At 36.7% G+C, this 16,982-nt stretch overlaps 2 protein-coding genes across 2 annotated transcripts; one reads left to right on the top strand and one right to left on the bottom strand.

The window, feature by feature from the left end:
- The first annotated feature begins 881 nt into the window (after nucleotides 1–881).
- On the top strand, nucleotides 882–9,004 carry LOC140836866 (protein argonaute 1A-like). Its single transcript, XM_073202726.1, has 22 exons — nucleotides 882–1,041; nucleotides 2,133–2,812; nucleotides 2,930–3,138; nucleotides 3,248–3,397; nucleotides 3,490–3,623; nucleotides 3,812–3,921; nucleotides 4,491–4,597; nucleotides 4,891–5,029; nucleotides 5,111–5,227; nucleotides 5,494–5,601; nucleotides 5,680–5,751; nucleotides 6,524–6,646; nucleotides 6,721–6,883; nucleotides 6,976–7,235; nucleotides 7,333–7,475; nucleotides 7,556–7,618; nucleotides 7,714–7,777; nucleotides 7,871–8,006; nucleotides 8,093–8,166; nucleotides 8,243–8,337; nucleotides 8,418–8,449; nucleotides 8,581–9,004. The coding sequence occupies exons 2-22, from the start codon at nucleotides 2,141–2,143 to the stop codon at nucleotides 8,802–8,804; spliced, it is 3,195 nt and encodes a 1,064-aa protein (XP_073058827.1). The 5' UTR covers nucleotides 882–1,041; nucleotides 2,133–2,140; the 3' UTR covers nucleotides 8,805–9,004.
- A 2,832-nt stretch (nucleotides 9,005–11,836) lies between these two features.
- LOC140813523 (ABC transporter G family member STR-like) lies at nucleotides 11,837–14,774 on the bottom strand. Its single transcript, XM_073172040.1, has 4 exons — nucleotides 14,375–14,774; nucleotides 13,879–14,058; nucleotides 13,532–13,800; nucleotides 11,837–13,457 (listed from the first exon to the last, which is right to left on the bottom strand). Exons 1-4 carry the CDS (start codon nucleotides 14,732–14,734, stop codon nucleotides 11,837–11,839), a joined length of 2,430 nt encoding a protein of 809 aa, XP_073028141.1. The 5' UTR covers nucleotides 14,735–14,774.
- Nucleotides 14,775–16,982: the final 2,208 nt, after the last annotated feature.

The raw sequence follows: 16,982 nt of genomic DNA, 5'->3' as shown, positions 1-16,982 counted from the left end.
ATGTACTAAATGAAATTTAATAAATTATAGAGGGACTAAATCGATATTTGATTGGTTGAAATAAAGAATAAAAATAAAAATGTGTTTTGATTTTTTTTTAATGTAATATTAATATCGTATAAGAGTAAAATTGGAAAAAAAAATTGATGTCCTCTTATTATCATGTTCTCACACTTAATAATATAGTATAGAAGTATAGATTTTTACTACTCATATTACCCTCACATATTGACAACGAAGAACATCCTATATTAACAAGTAGAGTGAGTCTCATGTAAGACCGTCTCACGGATCATAATCTGTGAGATGGGTCAACCCTACCCATATTCACAATAAAAAATAATACTCTTAGCATAAAAAGTGATACTTTTTCATGGGTGACCCAAATAAGAGATCCGTCTCACAAATAAGATCCGTGAGACCGTCTCACACAAGTTTTTGCCTAACAAGTATTACACAATTTCTTTTTTTCTTAAAAAACTTGTAATAAAAATTTATTAAAAAAATTATTTATTTAATAAATATGGGTCGATTTGTTAGAAATAGAGAAAAGCAATACTAAATATAGATAATGAACTATATATTTGGAATATATATAAAAATATAACCTTCATATTTGAGATGGGGGGAGTACATATATGATTAAATTTGAATTTATATATGTTTTAAAAAATATAGAATAAAATCAACATATTTTAGGTAAAAAATTATTTAGAAAATAAAATTATATTTTATAGTCTTGCAATCGGGTTGTTGCATCCAAACATAAAAACCACTGGAGCGTGCCTAGTGGGGCCCATTGAACAGACGGGGGCTGAGTTGTCATTCCAGGAAAGACGCAAAGCATCATGTGAATGGCATTTTCGTTGTTTACTCACAAAACAGTGTCAGTGTTGTACGCATCGTGGTCCTTTATTATCATCCTCCACCTCTTTTTATGTTTGAGTCAGTCTACGGTTTCTCCCTTGGTCGTTTGGAGTATTTCTCCGAGTGATTTTGGCGTGCACAAGTTTTTTCAGCGGCTGCTAAGGCGGATTTGAGGTTGAAAAAAATGCGTGTTTTTGAAGATCTGTTCGTTTTAGATGGATTTTTTTTCCCCGGTTGTTAGGTTTTGCGTTGTTTAGAGAGTAGATCTGGTGGGATCTGAGTTTATTTTCCGATCGACTGTGTTTTTTCTATGATTGTTCGTAGGTTTGTTTGACGTTTGATTAGGGCCTTTTGTTTTAATTTACGGAATCTGTTTTAATCATGCTTTAGGGTAAAGTGACCTTGAGTTAGGGTTTTTACAGATTTTAATGTTTTGCTGTGTTCTTGTGTATCAGTTGCTAGTGTTTTGGATTGCTCCTGTACTTTCACTCACTTGTATAATTTTAAGGGCAAGTCTGCGTTTGATTTTTTTTTTTTTGTGGGTTTTTCAACCCTTTGAATGCATTTCGTGTGTGTGTGTATTTTTTTTCTAAATTTGTTTATTCTCTTCACCCATTTAGGTGTTTAATAATTAATAATAACGAGTAATAATACTCGTCTTTATTTTTCTTTTTATTTTTGTTAAAACATCCTATTTGTGTCGAATGTAACCGTAGTTAAGTGTCAACTAAATCAACCCTGTCCACAGTTGTAAGAAGAACATCTGATTTATTCACTGAGTTGATGCTTACCTCTGTGGCTGCGGTTTTATTTTGATTATGGTTTTAAAACGCTTGTTAGTTTTAGACTCGAGTTACTAATTTCATGTCATGGAGATATGATTTTGGAACCGTTCTAACAAACGTTTTCTACTTTGTTGCCTTCTTATGACCCAACAACGGCAGTCTTGTATGAATTTTCTGGTGTGGAGTAATCAAATACTTGATTGAAGATACACTTCTAAAATTTTTGCTCATGCTATTCTATTATTAGGTCCAAATTAGAATGAAGGCCATTCCTTATATTTTAAGCAGTTTAATGTAGCTCCGAAGTTGTTTTTTGTTGGATTTAAGGCCTGTTTTGATTGTGACTTTTGCTTAATGTGTATTTGTGAGCTTGCTATTTTTAATTTTGGGTCATAATTCCTTCATTTTGTTTGCTTTTCTTCTTGTTTTTTTCTAGTTATTATTAAACAATCCTCATCTCAATAATTTCCGTTTATGCAGTTGCTACCATGGTGAGAAAGAGGCGAACTGATCTTCCTGGGGCGGGTGAGACCTCCGAGCCTCGGGAATCTGGTGAAGGACGGGGTGCAGTCCAACGACCACCAGCGCAGCATCCAATACAGCAGCAAGGAGGATATCAAGGAGGAGGAAGAGGCTTTGTTCAACCGCGAGGAGGTTATGGTGGTCGAGGTGGCAGAATGCCTCCACAGCAGCAGTATCATGGTGGACCTCCCGAATATCAGCAGGGTCGGGGTGGTCAGCAATATCAACGAGAAGGGTCACAGTCTCAAAGCCGCGGTGGATATATAGCTGGTCGTGGTTCTGGGGCACCTTCTGTGGGTGAGCCATCTAGTCCACCAGCTCCCGAGCTGCACCAAGCTACCCAGTCTCCATATCAAGCCCCAATGATTTCTGAGCCTATTCCATATGGAATGCTGACCCCTGGAGGTCCTAGCTCCTCTTCTGAGTCACCCGATCTGATTACTTTGGAACTCCCCGGGCAATTTCAGTCTCTGTCTGTCCAGTCTGAACAGCCTACAAGCCAAGAAATGCAGCCAGCTTCAAGCAAGGCCATGAGATTCCCCCTGAGGCCAGGCAAGGGTAGTTGTGGTTTCAAGTGTATTGTGAAGGCCAACCACTTCTTCGCTGAGCTTCCAGATAAAGACCTTCACCAATATGATGTGAGTTTTTTTGAATTAAGCCACCAGCTACTTGATTTTTTTGTTATCTTTTTGGATATGTGAGTTGTTTGTACTTCAATCTATTTCCCTATGTAAGTATTTATTTTCCTGTCATAGGTGTCAATTTCACCTGAAGTCAGTTCCCGTGGTTTTAATCGTGCTGTGATGGAGCAGTTGGTGAAGCTGTATCGGGAATCTCACCTAGGAAAGAGACTTCCCGCATATGATGGAAGAAAGAGTCTTTACACTGCTGGGCCTCTTCCTTTTACTTCGAAGGAGTTCAAAATCACCCTTACTGATGAAGACGATGGTCCAGGCAGTGCCAGGTTTTTTCGCTTTCACTTGATTCGAGTAGATGTGGCTTACGTTTCTTGCATGCAACCTTTTGTCCTTTAAAACCTTTGTTTAATAGTCCTCTTTTTAATATCGTTGAAGGCGAGAAAGGTCGTTTACCGTGGTGATCAAGTTTGCTGCACGCGCCGACTTGCATCATTTAGGCATGTTTTTACAGGGAAGGCAAGCCGATGCACCTCAAGAAGCTCTTCAGGTTCTGGACATTGTTCTTCGGGAACTGCCCACCTCTCGGTATTTTTTAAAGTTCTTTTCTATCATAATAATTCATGTAATAATTTTTACTTTTTATTATTCCAATGTGCTGATATTGCTTTGAATTGTAGGTATTCTCCTGTAGGCCGATCTTTCTATTCCCCTGATTTAGGCAGAAGGCAACCTTTGGGTGAAGGGCTAGAAAGCTGGCGTGGTTTCTACCAAAGTATTCGTCCCACTCAGATGGGACTGTCACTTAATATAGGTGAGCAAGTTTATTATTTGGTATGAGAAATTGGACCTTTTCAATTGTTTTTTGGGAAGACCGTGTCTCTAATATATTTAACCATGAGTTATCCTGCTCAAATAAAATTTATTTTTAGTGCGCGACTTTTAAATTCTCATGCCTTAAAATGTGTTTATTAACTACAAATATTTCCTTTGATTGCGCAGATATGTCATCAACTGCCTTTATTGAACCACTGCCAGTGATAGATTTTGTCACCCAGCTTCTGAACATGGACGTTAATGCTAGACCATTGTCTGACTCTGACCGTGTGAAGGTTTTCTCTTGCACCTCCTTTTGCTACTCGGTTTTATATTACCCTAACATCTTTGCAGCTTTGGTATTGATACCCCCCATCTGTTTTAATCGTAAGATTAAGAAATTAAGTTCACTTATAACTTTAAAATTAAAATCTACGTATGAGATATGACAGCCTTTGAAACATTCTTTCTGGAAAACAAATTAACTGAATTACGAGACCTAACCTCAACACGGCTAGATCATAGAGTCATGGATTATTCCACCATATGTATCCCGTTATTTAAGTACTAAATGGAATTTATCGGGATCATTGTCCTATTGTGTGGTAATTTTTTTTTGCATTTTAAGATTTTCCCACTTGACGTTTATGCTCATGACACCTTCTTTCTTTGAATCCATGAATTTTTGGACTGCCATGGATCAGCAACGATTTGGTTCATATTCCGTTTTACACGTTTATTATTATTTTCTTTAATAATACCTCACCACTCTCAAGAACCAACTTGGGTCTTTAAAACCTTGTGCATGTTTCATGGGGTGGTGTAAATTTTATTGTGGCCTATGTGTTATCAATAATTGTTACAGATAAAGAAAGCACTAAGAGGAGTAAAGGTGGAAGTCACTCATCGAGGAAATATGCGCAGGAAGTACCGCATCTCTGGGTTGACATCGCAAGCAACACGGGAACTAACGTAAGGATCTTATTTCAACGTGTAACTGTTTGAATTTTAAATATTTGAATCTCTGCTCTGGGCTGCAGCCAGTCTTTTTTTGAACTTTTGTGTTCATTAGTTTTGTCTAGCCTTTAGCTTATGAGTTATGGCTTACGATGCTATTTGGATCCTGTCTTGAAAGTGTTTTATGAATTCCTCATATATTGGAGGTGTTGTTTTGTATGACACTTGGTCCTACCTTCGTATGACTTTGGTTCTTGCTTTGTGTTATCTATTGGATTTTGTTTGAACTATGACTTTGGTTGTATTAGATTTCCGGTTGATGAAAATGGTACGCTGAAATCCGTGGTTCAATACTTTCAAGAGACTTATGGATTTGTCATTCAGCATACTCAGTGGCCTTGTCTACAAGTTGGAAATACTCAGAGGCCTAATTATTTGCCAATGGAGGTGAGATCACTGTCCCTTTCGATTAGCCAATTTCTCTAGTTATATCATTTCATCGGAGTACTACCATTGTTGATTGACCAGGTGTGTAAGATTGTAGAAGGCCAGCGATATTCTAAGAGGTTGAATGAGAGACAGATTACTGCACTGCTCAAAGTGACGTGCCAACGTCCCCAGGAGAGGGAGTCTGACATACTTCAGGTTGGTCTTGGGGCAACACTTCTCTAATGTGTGTTCTTTTTTTTTTTTGTATTATGTTGTACCTATTGTGCATGTTGGATTTTTTCCTCCCCACCTTTTATTTATTGATGACACAATTTTGGTTTTTGAATAATTTGACATGAAAGCGAGGAACTTTGGCACTTCTGTTTTATATTTATCTTTGTAATATTGCCTATATTAGTTTTTCAATCTCGCTGTTAATAATTCTTACATGTAATTGTGCCCCTTTTTTCGTTTTCTGTCAGACTGTACATCATAATGCATACTCTGAAGACCCTTATGCTAAGGAGTTTGGGATTAAAATAAGTGAAAAGCTGGCTCAGGTTGAAGCTCGTGTTTTGCCTGCTCCCTGGGTTAGTAAAATATTTTGAGCTTGTATTTTTTATTTTTTTGGCTGTTGGTATCATGTATTTGCTTTGTCACTTTTACAGCTCAAATATCATGATTCGGGTCGGGAGAAGGATTGTCTGCCTGAGGTTGGGCAGTGGAACATGATGAATAAGGTAATCGCTGGCCAAAAATCAGGGACAGAACTAGGACCTAAGTGTTTGGTTTAGAATTGCTTTATCCTATGTGGATTTTGGCACGCCACATTAAAGTTTACCAGAGTTCTTGACGAGATCTAGCATTCCTGTAAAAGTTTCAAAATTAGCTCATATTTTTATGTCTTAAAATTTTCTTTTCAGTGCGATTGAGCCATGATTCATGTTAGCCAATCTTTCTTACACTAAAAAAAACGTTTTCTGTAAATGTAATGTTTGTAGAATGAAACTAAGCAAGATTTACCAGTAAATGTATCAGAAAGGCATCCTCCCAATTGAGGAAAAAAGAAAATATGTATAGTATTTCTTCGTGTCTAATTTAGATTGTTGATGTTAAATTTAAATTTTATTTCGGCTATATTATCTTGATCAACATTTTACATCCTGAACATTTTCTCGAGGAATGCAAATTTGAAAAATGTAATGCATAACGTAAAATTTGCACATTGCACAAATTTGCAAGGGCGTTGTCCCAAAAAATCGTCGTCCAAATCTTAAGAGTAAGATATTCTTTTTCTTTCTGGTCTTAAAACAAGTAAAGCTGCGATATGTGCTTTTGGCCTGTATAATGATAGTTACAGTGGTTTATTTTGTACAATATAATTTATGATGCATGTCTATCATCTTTGCCCGTGGTAATCCCGTCTTTTGACCGGACATGTATTTCATCAAAGACTTCCTTCATATTTTGTTTTGATTGAGTCACACTTGGCAACTGTTTTGTTTTGTGCAGAGGATGGTAAATGGTGCCACTGTTAACAATTGGATCGGTATTAACTTTGCACGCGGTATAAAAGACGCAACAGCTCATAGTTTCTGTCACGAGCTTGCTCAAATGTGCTGTGTTTCTGGAATGGTATAGATGGATCCTATGACATTGTTGTCCATTGTATAGTTGAAACCTGTGTAACATAATATTTTGTGTTGAAGGCTTTCAATCCTGTGCCAGTCTTGCCAGTTATTACTGGTCGTCCTGATCAAGTGGAAAGAGTTTTAAAAACTAGGTTTCATGACATGACAAAACTGCTTCCCCCTGGGAAGGAGCTTGACTTGCTAATTGTTATATTGCCAGACAATAATGGTTCTCTTTATGGTAAGAGGTTACAAGTTTCAAACTCGTAAGCCCCAATTTTTTCAGGATGTATTATGTATCCGGGCTTTTGCTTGATTTTTATTTTTCTCCAGGTGACCTGAAGCGGATATGCGAAACAGAACTTGGTATTGTTTCTCAATGCTGTTTGCAGAAGAATGTCTACAAGATGAGTAAACAATACCTTGCCAATGTGTCTCTGAAGATAAACGTCAAGGTTGGAGGGAGAAACACTGTATTGCGTGATGCAATTTCTAGACGTATACCCCTTGTCAGTGATCGTCCTACAATCATATTTGGCGCCGACGTTACTCATCCCCATCCAGGAGAGGACTCTAGCCCATCAATTGCTGCTGTAAGACACCCTATTCTTGATTTGAGATCATTATTTGTAGCTCTATTTGGAAATTTGACTTGTTAAGCAATATGTGTTTACTGGAACTTCTTTTCAGGTTGTTGCTTCCCAGGATTGGCCAGAAGTCACCAAATATGCTGGTTTGGTTTGTGCGCAAGCACATAGGCAAGAGCTTATTCAGGATTTGTATAAAACCTGGCAGGATCCTGCCAAAGGGGTTATGCATGGTGGCATGATCAGGTATGACTTCTGTCGTTCCCTTGTGAATTTTTCTATCTTTTAATACTGATTATTTGTGGGCCTGCCTGTATGTGATCTAGGGAACTACTGATCTCATTCCGTAAAGCAACTGGACAGAAACCACAGCGGATCATTTTCTATAGGTAAGGGGAAAATATTCCATTTCAGAGGATGGTTAGATCTCTCTCTTATTTGTTTCCTCTATCATTGCTTCTCTTATATGGTTGTTTTGTCACAGGGACGGTGTCAGCGAAGGGCAGTTCTATCAAGTATTGCTTCATGAACTTGATGCGATCCGCAAGGTTAGCGATTTCTTTGGTGTTTAGGTATTACTTGGGAGCTTATATGTTTTGTCAACTGAAATTGATATGTTACTTTGTTTCGGGCTTATTCAGTCATGTGCATCGTTGGAGCCTAACTATCAACCAACGGTCACCTTTGTTGTGGTCCAGAAGCGACACCATACCAGGTTGTTTGCCAATAACCACAATGACAGACGGGCAGTTGATAGGAGTGGAAACATACTCCCTGGTATAGAATGTTAACTTCGTAAATTCTACTTTTAATTGACGAAAGGGGTTGTTTTCTTAGTTGAATTGTGTATTTGATTCGCACAGGCACTGTTGTTGACTCAAAGATCTGCCACCCCACCGAGTTTGATTTCTACCTCTGCAGCCATGCTGGGATACAGGTATTTTCACACCTCCTCTTAATTTAGAAGTTAATGCCTCTGTTGTGCATTTTTTATGCAATTGTTCTACTTGCAGGGTACCAGTCGCCCGGCTCATTACCACGTGCTGTGGGATGAAAACAAGTTTACTGCTGATGGTCTTCAGTCTCTCACTAATAACCTTTGTTATACGTACGTGACCATCACTAGATTCACTACCTATATTTTGAGTCGTGGTTAGACGTGGTTGCTTATATGTATATTTTTCGCAGATATGCAAGATGCACACGCTCTGTTTCAATTGGTACGTTTTTCACCCCCCCTCCTCCCTCCCTCTTAGATTTCGTGTTTCCTTAGCACTGCATTGCATGTTGGTTTGTTGGAATCTTTGCTTGATGCTAAAGAAATGCTAAAGAAAGTTCACGTCTCTGGCAGTCCCTCCTGCATACTACGCACATCTTGCTGCTTTTCGGGCTCGGTTCTACATGGAGCCAGAAACATCTGACAGCGGCTCTATGACTAGTGGTATGGCCGCTAGTCGTGGCAGTGCTAGTGCAAGTGGTGCTGCAAGGAGTACGAGGGTTCCCGGGGGCAATGTTGCAGTGAGACCTCTGCCACAGCTTAGAGAGAATGTGAAAAGGGTCATGTTCTATTGTTGATAGGCTTGGCGGACCTATACAAGATTGTTTCGTTGGATACGATTTTATTGTGTTTTGTGAATTGAATATTCTGCTGTGTGGATGACAAATTGGTATGTGCTAACCTCTGTTTGCTTATATTATGTTTTCATGTAGTGTGCTTTACTTTATTGATATTATGACTACATCCGCTATATTATGTTTGGTTTATTTTGTGTTGATGGAGCTTGGCCAGGTGGGTATTAAATGTGGTCAATTAAAAGTATTTGATCATTATGTGTTAAATCATTATAATTATTTTATTTTATTTTGTTTTTATTTGAGTGTTTGAATTTGATAAAATTAGACCAGGATTATCTTTTTTTTTAATATTTATTATTTCAATATGAAAAAATTGATTTTTTATTGATTCGATTTTAAGAGTAAAATCGGTAGGTTCGATTGGTTAAAAAAATTCAGTTTGTTTGATTTCAATTGTTTGGTTCGGTTTGGTTCGGACCGGTTGCACACCCATATTTATATCCATGGTCTAAGAATCTAAAATTTTTAAAAATCATTTTATTCCAAAAATATCCAGTCTTGCCCAAAAATGAATAAAACTATACGGAGTAAATGTTGGTTAGAGATCTGTAATTGTGGATATTGGAAGGGAAATTTGGCATAATGTGGAATATTTTAAATTTAGACTAGTTTTTTTGTGAGACGGGCTCACATATTTAAATTCTTGAAACAAGTCAACCATGTATATATTTACAATAAAAAGTATTAGTTTTGGTATATATAAAATAATACTTTTTCATTACAACTGTCTCACAAAATCGACCCGTAAACTGATTTTTTGTTTTTAATTTATCACATCCACATAAATCATTACAAACATTATATTATTTTATTATATATATATAATTTTTTTTTATCTATCAATTTTTATGACCTTTTACAAATCATTCGATTATTCCATTATTAGAACCAAGTTCAACCAAAGTTTTGTATTTCGGATACTAAAGAAAATATTAGTAAATTGGTCAGAATGAAGGCAATACAATGCTGATTGGTTATGTGGGGCCTTAACTCGTAATCATTATTATAATGCAGTTTGATTAGAATTAATTAATTATAGAAAAAACGAGTAAAAATTTTATTTACAATGAGTTCAAAATGTGTCAACTATAATTATAATACTCAAAATAGTATATAATAAAGTTTCGTCTAAACACATGACATCATAAAATAAGCCTACATATGACTGAATCAACTATATACAAACAACTCATATCCCCGAGAGTCTCGGATTTGACTTCCTCTAAAAGTACCATCTACGGTCTCTTGATAACCTGGAGTACCTGTCATTATCCACACAAAGACAACGACAACCTCCTTTGGGGGTGAGCAAACGCTCCGTATGAAACAATGGATACTACCCACACAATGTTGATTGTTAAAAACATGATTAAAATATTAAATTTAATATTAAATCCATAAAACATAATTATCAGTTTGTTATTGTGTATTTAAATTAAAATATTATTATATTACATGTTTTGAATTTTATTTAATTATTTCGGTAAAGAAAATAATATTACACAATAAAAAAAATTAGATCAGAGTGGTCTGACTGTTCGGGTTTATAGTTCTCAAGTTGATATTTTTTTAATATCTTTGTATAAACCGAACCCGAACTCACTCAAATTGAAACCCACAAGTCTATGCATCATCCATTTAAATCTATACTACTTTATTAAGTTTGAGGCACTTAGAGTAACTAACTTTGGTGTCATGGTCTGTTTTATTAATTATATATATAAATAAAATGTTAAAATTTAAATGTAAATTATATGTAGTTCAATGGATAGAAACATTGTCACTTGGTGTTTAGGTTATGGGTTCAATTCCTACTGAGGTAATTTTATTATTTTTCAAATTATTTTTTAATTTATATATCAAAATTACAGTGTAGTCCCTCACTATTTCTTATAATTATATTTTGATCCTCATTTAAATATAAATAAAATAAATTATAAAAAATATTATACAAGCACGCAACGCGTGTGTCGGTACACTAGATCGAGAAGAAATTAGTTTGAGAAGGTTATTGTATGGTATAAAAAATATTATACAAGCACGCAACGCGTGCGTCGGTACACTATAAAAGTTTTGAATCGAGAAGAAAATTACAACAAAAGAACGCTCTCAACAAGATGATTACGATATATAAATTGTTTTGAGTTTCGACAATATTTCGAGGTAGATTTGCACGATAGAACTTGATTTCGATGTTTCTCTCTCGAAGCTTCAGCGGAAATGAGAAGATTTCAGAGAAAAATCATTTTTATCAACTTTAAATTATGTGCAGCTGAGGCGGTGCACGAGATCTAGCGCATCCGCGTGCCTAGTTCTGTCCGGAAGTGGGTTGAGACTTGAGATTGCTTCGAGTCCAGGTGCACCACTTCCTGAGCATGTGCGTGCCTTGTTCTGTCTGAAACACTATTTTATATTTCGAATTTGTAAAAATGTCAACATGAAAGTTTTAGATCTATATCTTGCTTTAATTTACCGCTGATCTCACTCCATTCGGACCTTGGACACGAAAGTTGTGCACATTCTCCAACAATGTGTCAGTGCAAGAACTTCAATTCACACGACACACTTCAAAGTGATTTTGCTCCTATTTCTAAATGGAATTGAGTAAAAATCAAAACATAAAAGTTTTAATACTACATATTTGATTTCTAATGAACATAATTTCATCTCATTTGAAATAATACTGAGATAATTATGCTAAAAACTGTGACATGTATCATTTCTCTATTATGGTTCGATTCAGTGCCCGCCCCCGCCACAAATGAAGATGCCCTTTTATGTTGGATCATAAAAAATTAAATTAGAAGGAAACTAAAAGATTGTCAAGTTCATATAAAAAACTTAAGAGCCAAGCTCTACCATATTGACAAAGGAAAGTAGAGAAAATTGTTGGATAACGGATGGAGATTCGTAAAATTATTTTTATTCGTTATTTATAACAACTTGAGTCAATTATTTTACCGATTAGAACTTCATTGTCTCTGATTCTTGGAATAAAATCTAAGGACCACATAGAAAAAGAGCCTATAAAGAACTCCCCAAGCCAACAAGATGCCTATGTCAATCCATATACTTTCAATCTTGTGGATATCCATTGTGAACAACACATCTTCACCAATCAATTTGCAGCCTTCTTGCAATGTTTCCGATGTTGTGTTATGCAATCTACTGATCTTCAGATCTCCCAAGGGACCGGGCGACAACTCCTGCTCGTTACCCTTGTAACAATTCGAGCCCTTGAATTCATTTATCAACAATGCCTCGAAAGGGTATTTGATTGCGGAGATATAATGCAGCCATTGCCAATATTTCGGAATTTGGGATGGTTTCAAGAAAAATCCACAAGTCAAGAAGAAGAGAGCTGTCGTAGCAATCACTACTGCATAACCAGTGATGTAACTTGGAACCAGTGCACTCACCAGCATCACGTAAGCATTGGTGGTTATTAGAGAAGCATAGAGAATTAACCAAAAGTAGATTATACTACTTCGGAGACGTAGTATGGATCGAGTTATTCCTGCAAATGTGAAGCCTTGAATTGCGAAAAACGGGAGGTAGACGATGAGGGATGAGATGACATAAGATGAAGCACGGTACGAGTTATGGGACGTTTCTCGGATGAAGATGAATCTTTCTTGGATGAAAGTTGGGACAGCATCATTGGAAGAAAAAAAGACGAGGCAGATGGAGAAGATGTAGAAATTCAGGAGACGTTTTATTGTTCCGAAGTCGTAGTGGTGGAGATTCTTGAAGAGGGACGATAGAACTAGAGCCATTACGGTCAAGACTATCTCTCTTGATAGGAAAAGCTCCGGGGTTCGAATCACATTGAGTGCAGTACGCCAGGAAAGAATCATAACCTCCCGGAGCCAAGGGTTGGCAAATTTCTGCATGTTCTCCGGTTCGTCAAGAACCTCCTCTGCAATGTCAAGTTCTTCATAAGAAGTGGGGAGTGAGTTAGGTCCTTGGGTGGAGGCCACTGGGGCCTTTGTTTTAGTAAGATGATGATTGGAAATATAACTTCTTGAACTGGACATCGGTGTCATTGCTGGAGTTTGTCGTGGGGTTCGTGCTGGAGTCCAGGTTGGGGGACGTTGTGGTGTACGCCTAACACCCTGGTAGAGCCAAACTGGGAAGTCTTTATAGAAATGAGAAGTTAACCGAGGATTGCCAGCACCGCTGTGAATGCTTACTGGGGTACGAAGATTCTTACTGCTTCTTTCAAGGGAATTGTCAAATTCATCATCAGTGTAATTGAATTTTGCAGAGTTTGCTTGAGGTGTCATGTTTCCACTCGAAAACTGGCTGCTATGTAGGCTCAAGTGCTTACTCCAGGGACTCCTCACATGGGGTGTGTGGGGGAGTTTAGCCCTTTTTGGTGGTTTTTGAATAGGAGTTTTTTCAACTTCATCTGGTTTGATGCCATCACGTTGGTAGAGAATGAGTGGATCGAGTCCAATTGTCGATTCATCGTACTCTTTGATTACATCGAGGAGGTATTCTAGGCTGTTCTCACCATCCGGAACAGGCCTCGAAAATCCAGAAAGGTACGAAGACAGGGCAGTTGGACTTCCTGTATACATCAGTCTACCCCTGTAGTCCGATTCGTTATAAATATTTGCAAGATCTTGGATGATACAAAACAACCAGTGGTAATTAATACATACTTTGCAAGGACAGTGATACGGTCCAGGAGCATTTGGATCCGGTAAGAAGGTTGATGGATAGTCAAAAGAACCATGCTTCCCCCTCGGGCGATGTCCCTTACCTTTTCGATTACACTAAAAGCACTTGTAGAATCGAGACCTGAGGTTGGCTCATCAAGAAACAGCAGTGGTGGTTTGTGGATTATGTCGATACCAATTGACACCCTCCTCTTCTCTCCACCAGAGACCCCTCGAGTAGCATCGTTGCCGATGTACGTATGACATACACTCTGAAAGAAGGTATTTTTTTCACAAAACATGGAAAGAAAGTAAAAACTGGGATGGAGAGAAGACGGTGAAAGATTTACTGTTAAACCGAGTTGATCGAGCAGCTCGACAACACGTTTCTTCTTTTCATTAGTGGATATCGAAGGTGGAAGCCTCACTTCCGCTGCAAACATGAATGTCTCGAAAACCGTCAGCATGGGGAAGAGTTGATCATCTTGCATGGTATAAGAAGAAATCATCTTCATATAGCTAGTTGTCACCTGCAAAATGGATCAATCTTTCTGAATTTTTAATGGACCTGAAATTCGTCCGTAGCTCATTCTTTTCACATTCGGAGAAATATTCGTTCATAAACGGATTTGGATCCTCTATTTTATTGAAAACAACACCAAGTGCTTTGCACTTTTTACACACGAGATGATCACATGATCATCTCGTTTAATCTGACTACCTTTTTAATTTATCTCATATGGTGGGATGACGAGATGATCACGTGATGATATCATGTAAAAAATACACAACATCAAATGCTGTCTTTTCAATGCAGCAGATGATCCAAATCCTTCGTAAAGTTACCTGTTTACCATCTATCCTGACAGATCCTTCAAGACTTCCCTGAGCAATACGGCCGGCTAAAGCATCAAGTAGCGTTGATTTTCCAGCTCCACTTGGCCCTAAGATAGCTAAGATTTCACCTCTGATTGCCTGCCCCGAAATGTCATTGAGAAGATAAGCTTCTTTTGCAATCCAAACGCCATCTTTCTTTATTTTCTTCGTGACGGAGTAAGACAAGTTCTTGAACTCAAGGCCATGTCCCGGTATGAGCTTTCGCGTAGGCTGCTTTACGACGTTTCTGTTTCCCCCCTGTGAGGTTTTATCCAAGTCTAGCAAGCACTCGAGGCTCCGGTTCGTGTCTTTACGAGCAAATTTCGCCATCTTTTTTTTTTGTTTTGTTTTTTATTATCAAGAAATGACTCCCAAGTACTCTTTAGAGCTGAAATTTGCAAGCGATGTATATATTAAAGGAAAAAGAAAAACTTGGAATGTTGCCGAATTGTGTTATCAAACAAAACAATATAATTAAGAACCAAAAAGATGTACAGGTAGCAATTAGGAATTGCCGTTCGTAAGCTTTGATGTTTCAGAATTGAATTGTTGGATTGTGTAATAAAAAGACAGGCACTTTGTCTTTTGTTACTTTGTACCATAAAGAGTTTCTTGTTCCAATAGAATGTTAGAAAACAATGCCAGTGATAGCTTCTTTTACACAAAATTACATCAATAATCAAGCTTAAGTTGAAAATTTCACAATTAATCTTCAAAAATGTTATGTGGTAGTTTAGTGGGGCTAAATATGCGATGAAAAAATTTATATATTTTGGATTTGAGTTTTGTAATTTGTCAATCTTTGGTTTTCATATAAACACATCGTGTATTGTTTATTTGACATGTATTTTTTTCCTGCGTGACTCATGTGACTCGAAGAAACTATATATTATACATATTGAAATTCATCTAAGCAATAATAAAGTGAAAGAATAAAGCAAAAAATGAAAACCAATATTTTAAAAGGTGAGGAAAAAATCTTGTCGTTTTTTTTATTTTTGTTTAGGTAAATTTTAATATGTATAATATAGGTTTTATTTTCGTCACGTGGACATGTCAACTTACAAAACTAAAATAAGTCTGACAAAAACTCATGTGAGACGATCTCACAGGTCGTATTTCGTGAGACAAATATCTTATTTGGGTCATCCATGAAAAAATATTACTTTTTATGCTAAGAGTTACTTTTTGTTGTGAATATCGACAGGGTTGACCCGTCTCTTAGATAAAGATTCGTGAGACCGTTACATATTCTTAATTGCTTAAATAAATAAAAGTAGTTTTACATTCTGGTTATATAAGCAATGATAATTTATTGTTTGAGAACATTGGAAAATTCTATGTATTGTTCCGTAGGAAAATTCCAAGACTTGTTACATATATTTTTAAATTAAAGCTTAACATCGATCCACTTAATATTAATCCGTCATACCACGGACCGATTCATGTCTAAACTTTAATATAGTAATAGATAAACTATTTAACCAAATTATTCTAACTTTTTCCGCGTTTTTGTTGCATGCCAAAGATTTGAATGAAGAGAAAAACAAAGTATTAAGTTGCCCATTCTTTTTATGTTGTCTGAATTAAGGAATTCCCCGCTGAATAGTACTGAAAATCAAACATGGATATGGCTCATGCATCTCTAACCTCTCTTGATCAAATTCTAGATCAAATTTTCTGCTATATACGATTCATTAATTACTCTACAGTGAACAGCAAATTGAATCTCTTCGTGAAAATTTTGGTTTCTTGCAAGAATTTATTGAAGATTCTGACCGACGAAGAATCCATGCAAGTAACCCAAGATTTGAAGAATCAAATAAAAAAAAAAAAGTAGCTAATCTAGCAGAAGATATCATAAAAACCAAGATGGTGGATATATGATAGAGGAACTAATTCAAGAATTTGATTCCATCAAGAAAATGGTTATGAGAATGAAAGAAAGGGAAGGCGTGAAAGATGATCAATGTTCCAGAAAGCTTCCGGTACCAGCTTGTCAGGAACACAGCATGGTTGGAATATTCGAAAAAGATTTAATTTGAGTGATGGATGATCTTAACTATTGTAGGGATGGGAGGTATCGGTAAGACTACTCTTCAGCGCTTGGGTTCATGTAGCCTTTATATAATGAATTTCTTATATGAGAACGATGGCTCAGTTGTGTGAGAACACTTTCGTGTTGTATTGATTAAATAAGTTCTCACACACTCACACAAAATCACTCATATATACATAGAGTTTAGCTTATTGTTTAGTTGGATGAGTGTTCACATAAAGATGTAAAACAATGTGTTTGTGGTCTTGACATAAAGATGTTAAACATTATGCAGATTGTAAGGTATTGCTTGCGTTTCTGGAAAGTCTTCTAGTGGATCATACTCGATGTGGTAAAAAGAGAAGACATAATAGCGCGCAATTGAAGTCTCCGAACATCTATAAATATATCTTGTGTCTTTAATTGTTTAACTATTGTTTTAAAATTGATTTGATCAATTTAGCTGATAATCACTTTAGTTTTTCCCATAACTGAACCCCGAACTAATCATCTTATTTCAGTTCAGTTTAAACACAAGCT

Source organism: Primulina eburnea, chromosome 1 (genome assembly GCF_022965805.1).
Source record: "Primulina eburnea isolate SZY01 chromosome 1, ASM2296580v1, whole genome shotgun sequence".
Lineage (NCBI taxonomy): Eukaryota > Viridiplantae > Streptophyta > Magnoliopsida > Lamiales > Gesneriaceae > Primulina > Primulina eburnea.
This window is presented reverse-complemented; position numbering and strand designations above follow the sequence as displayed.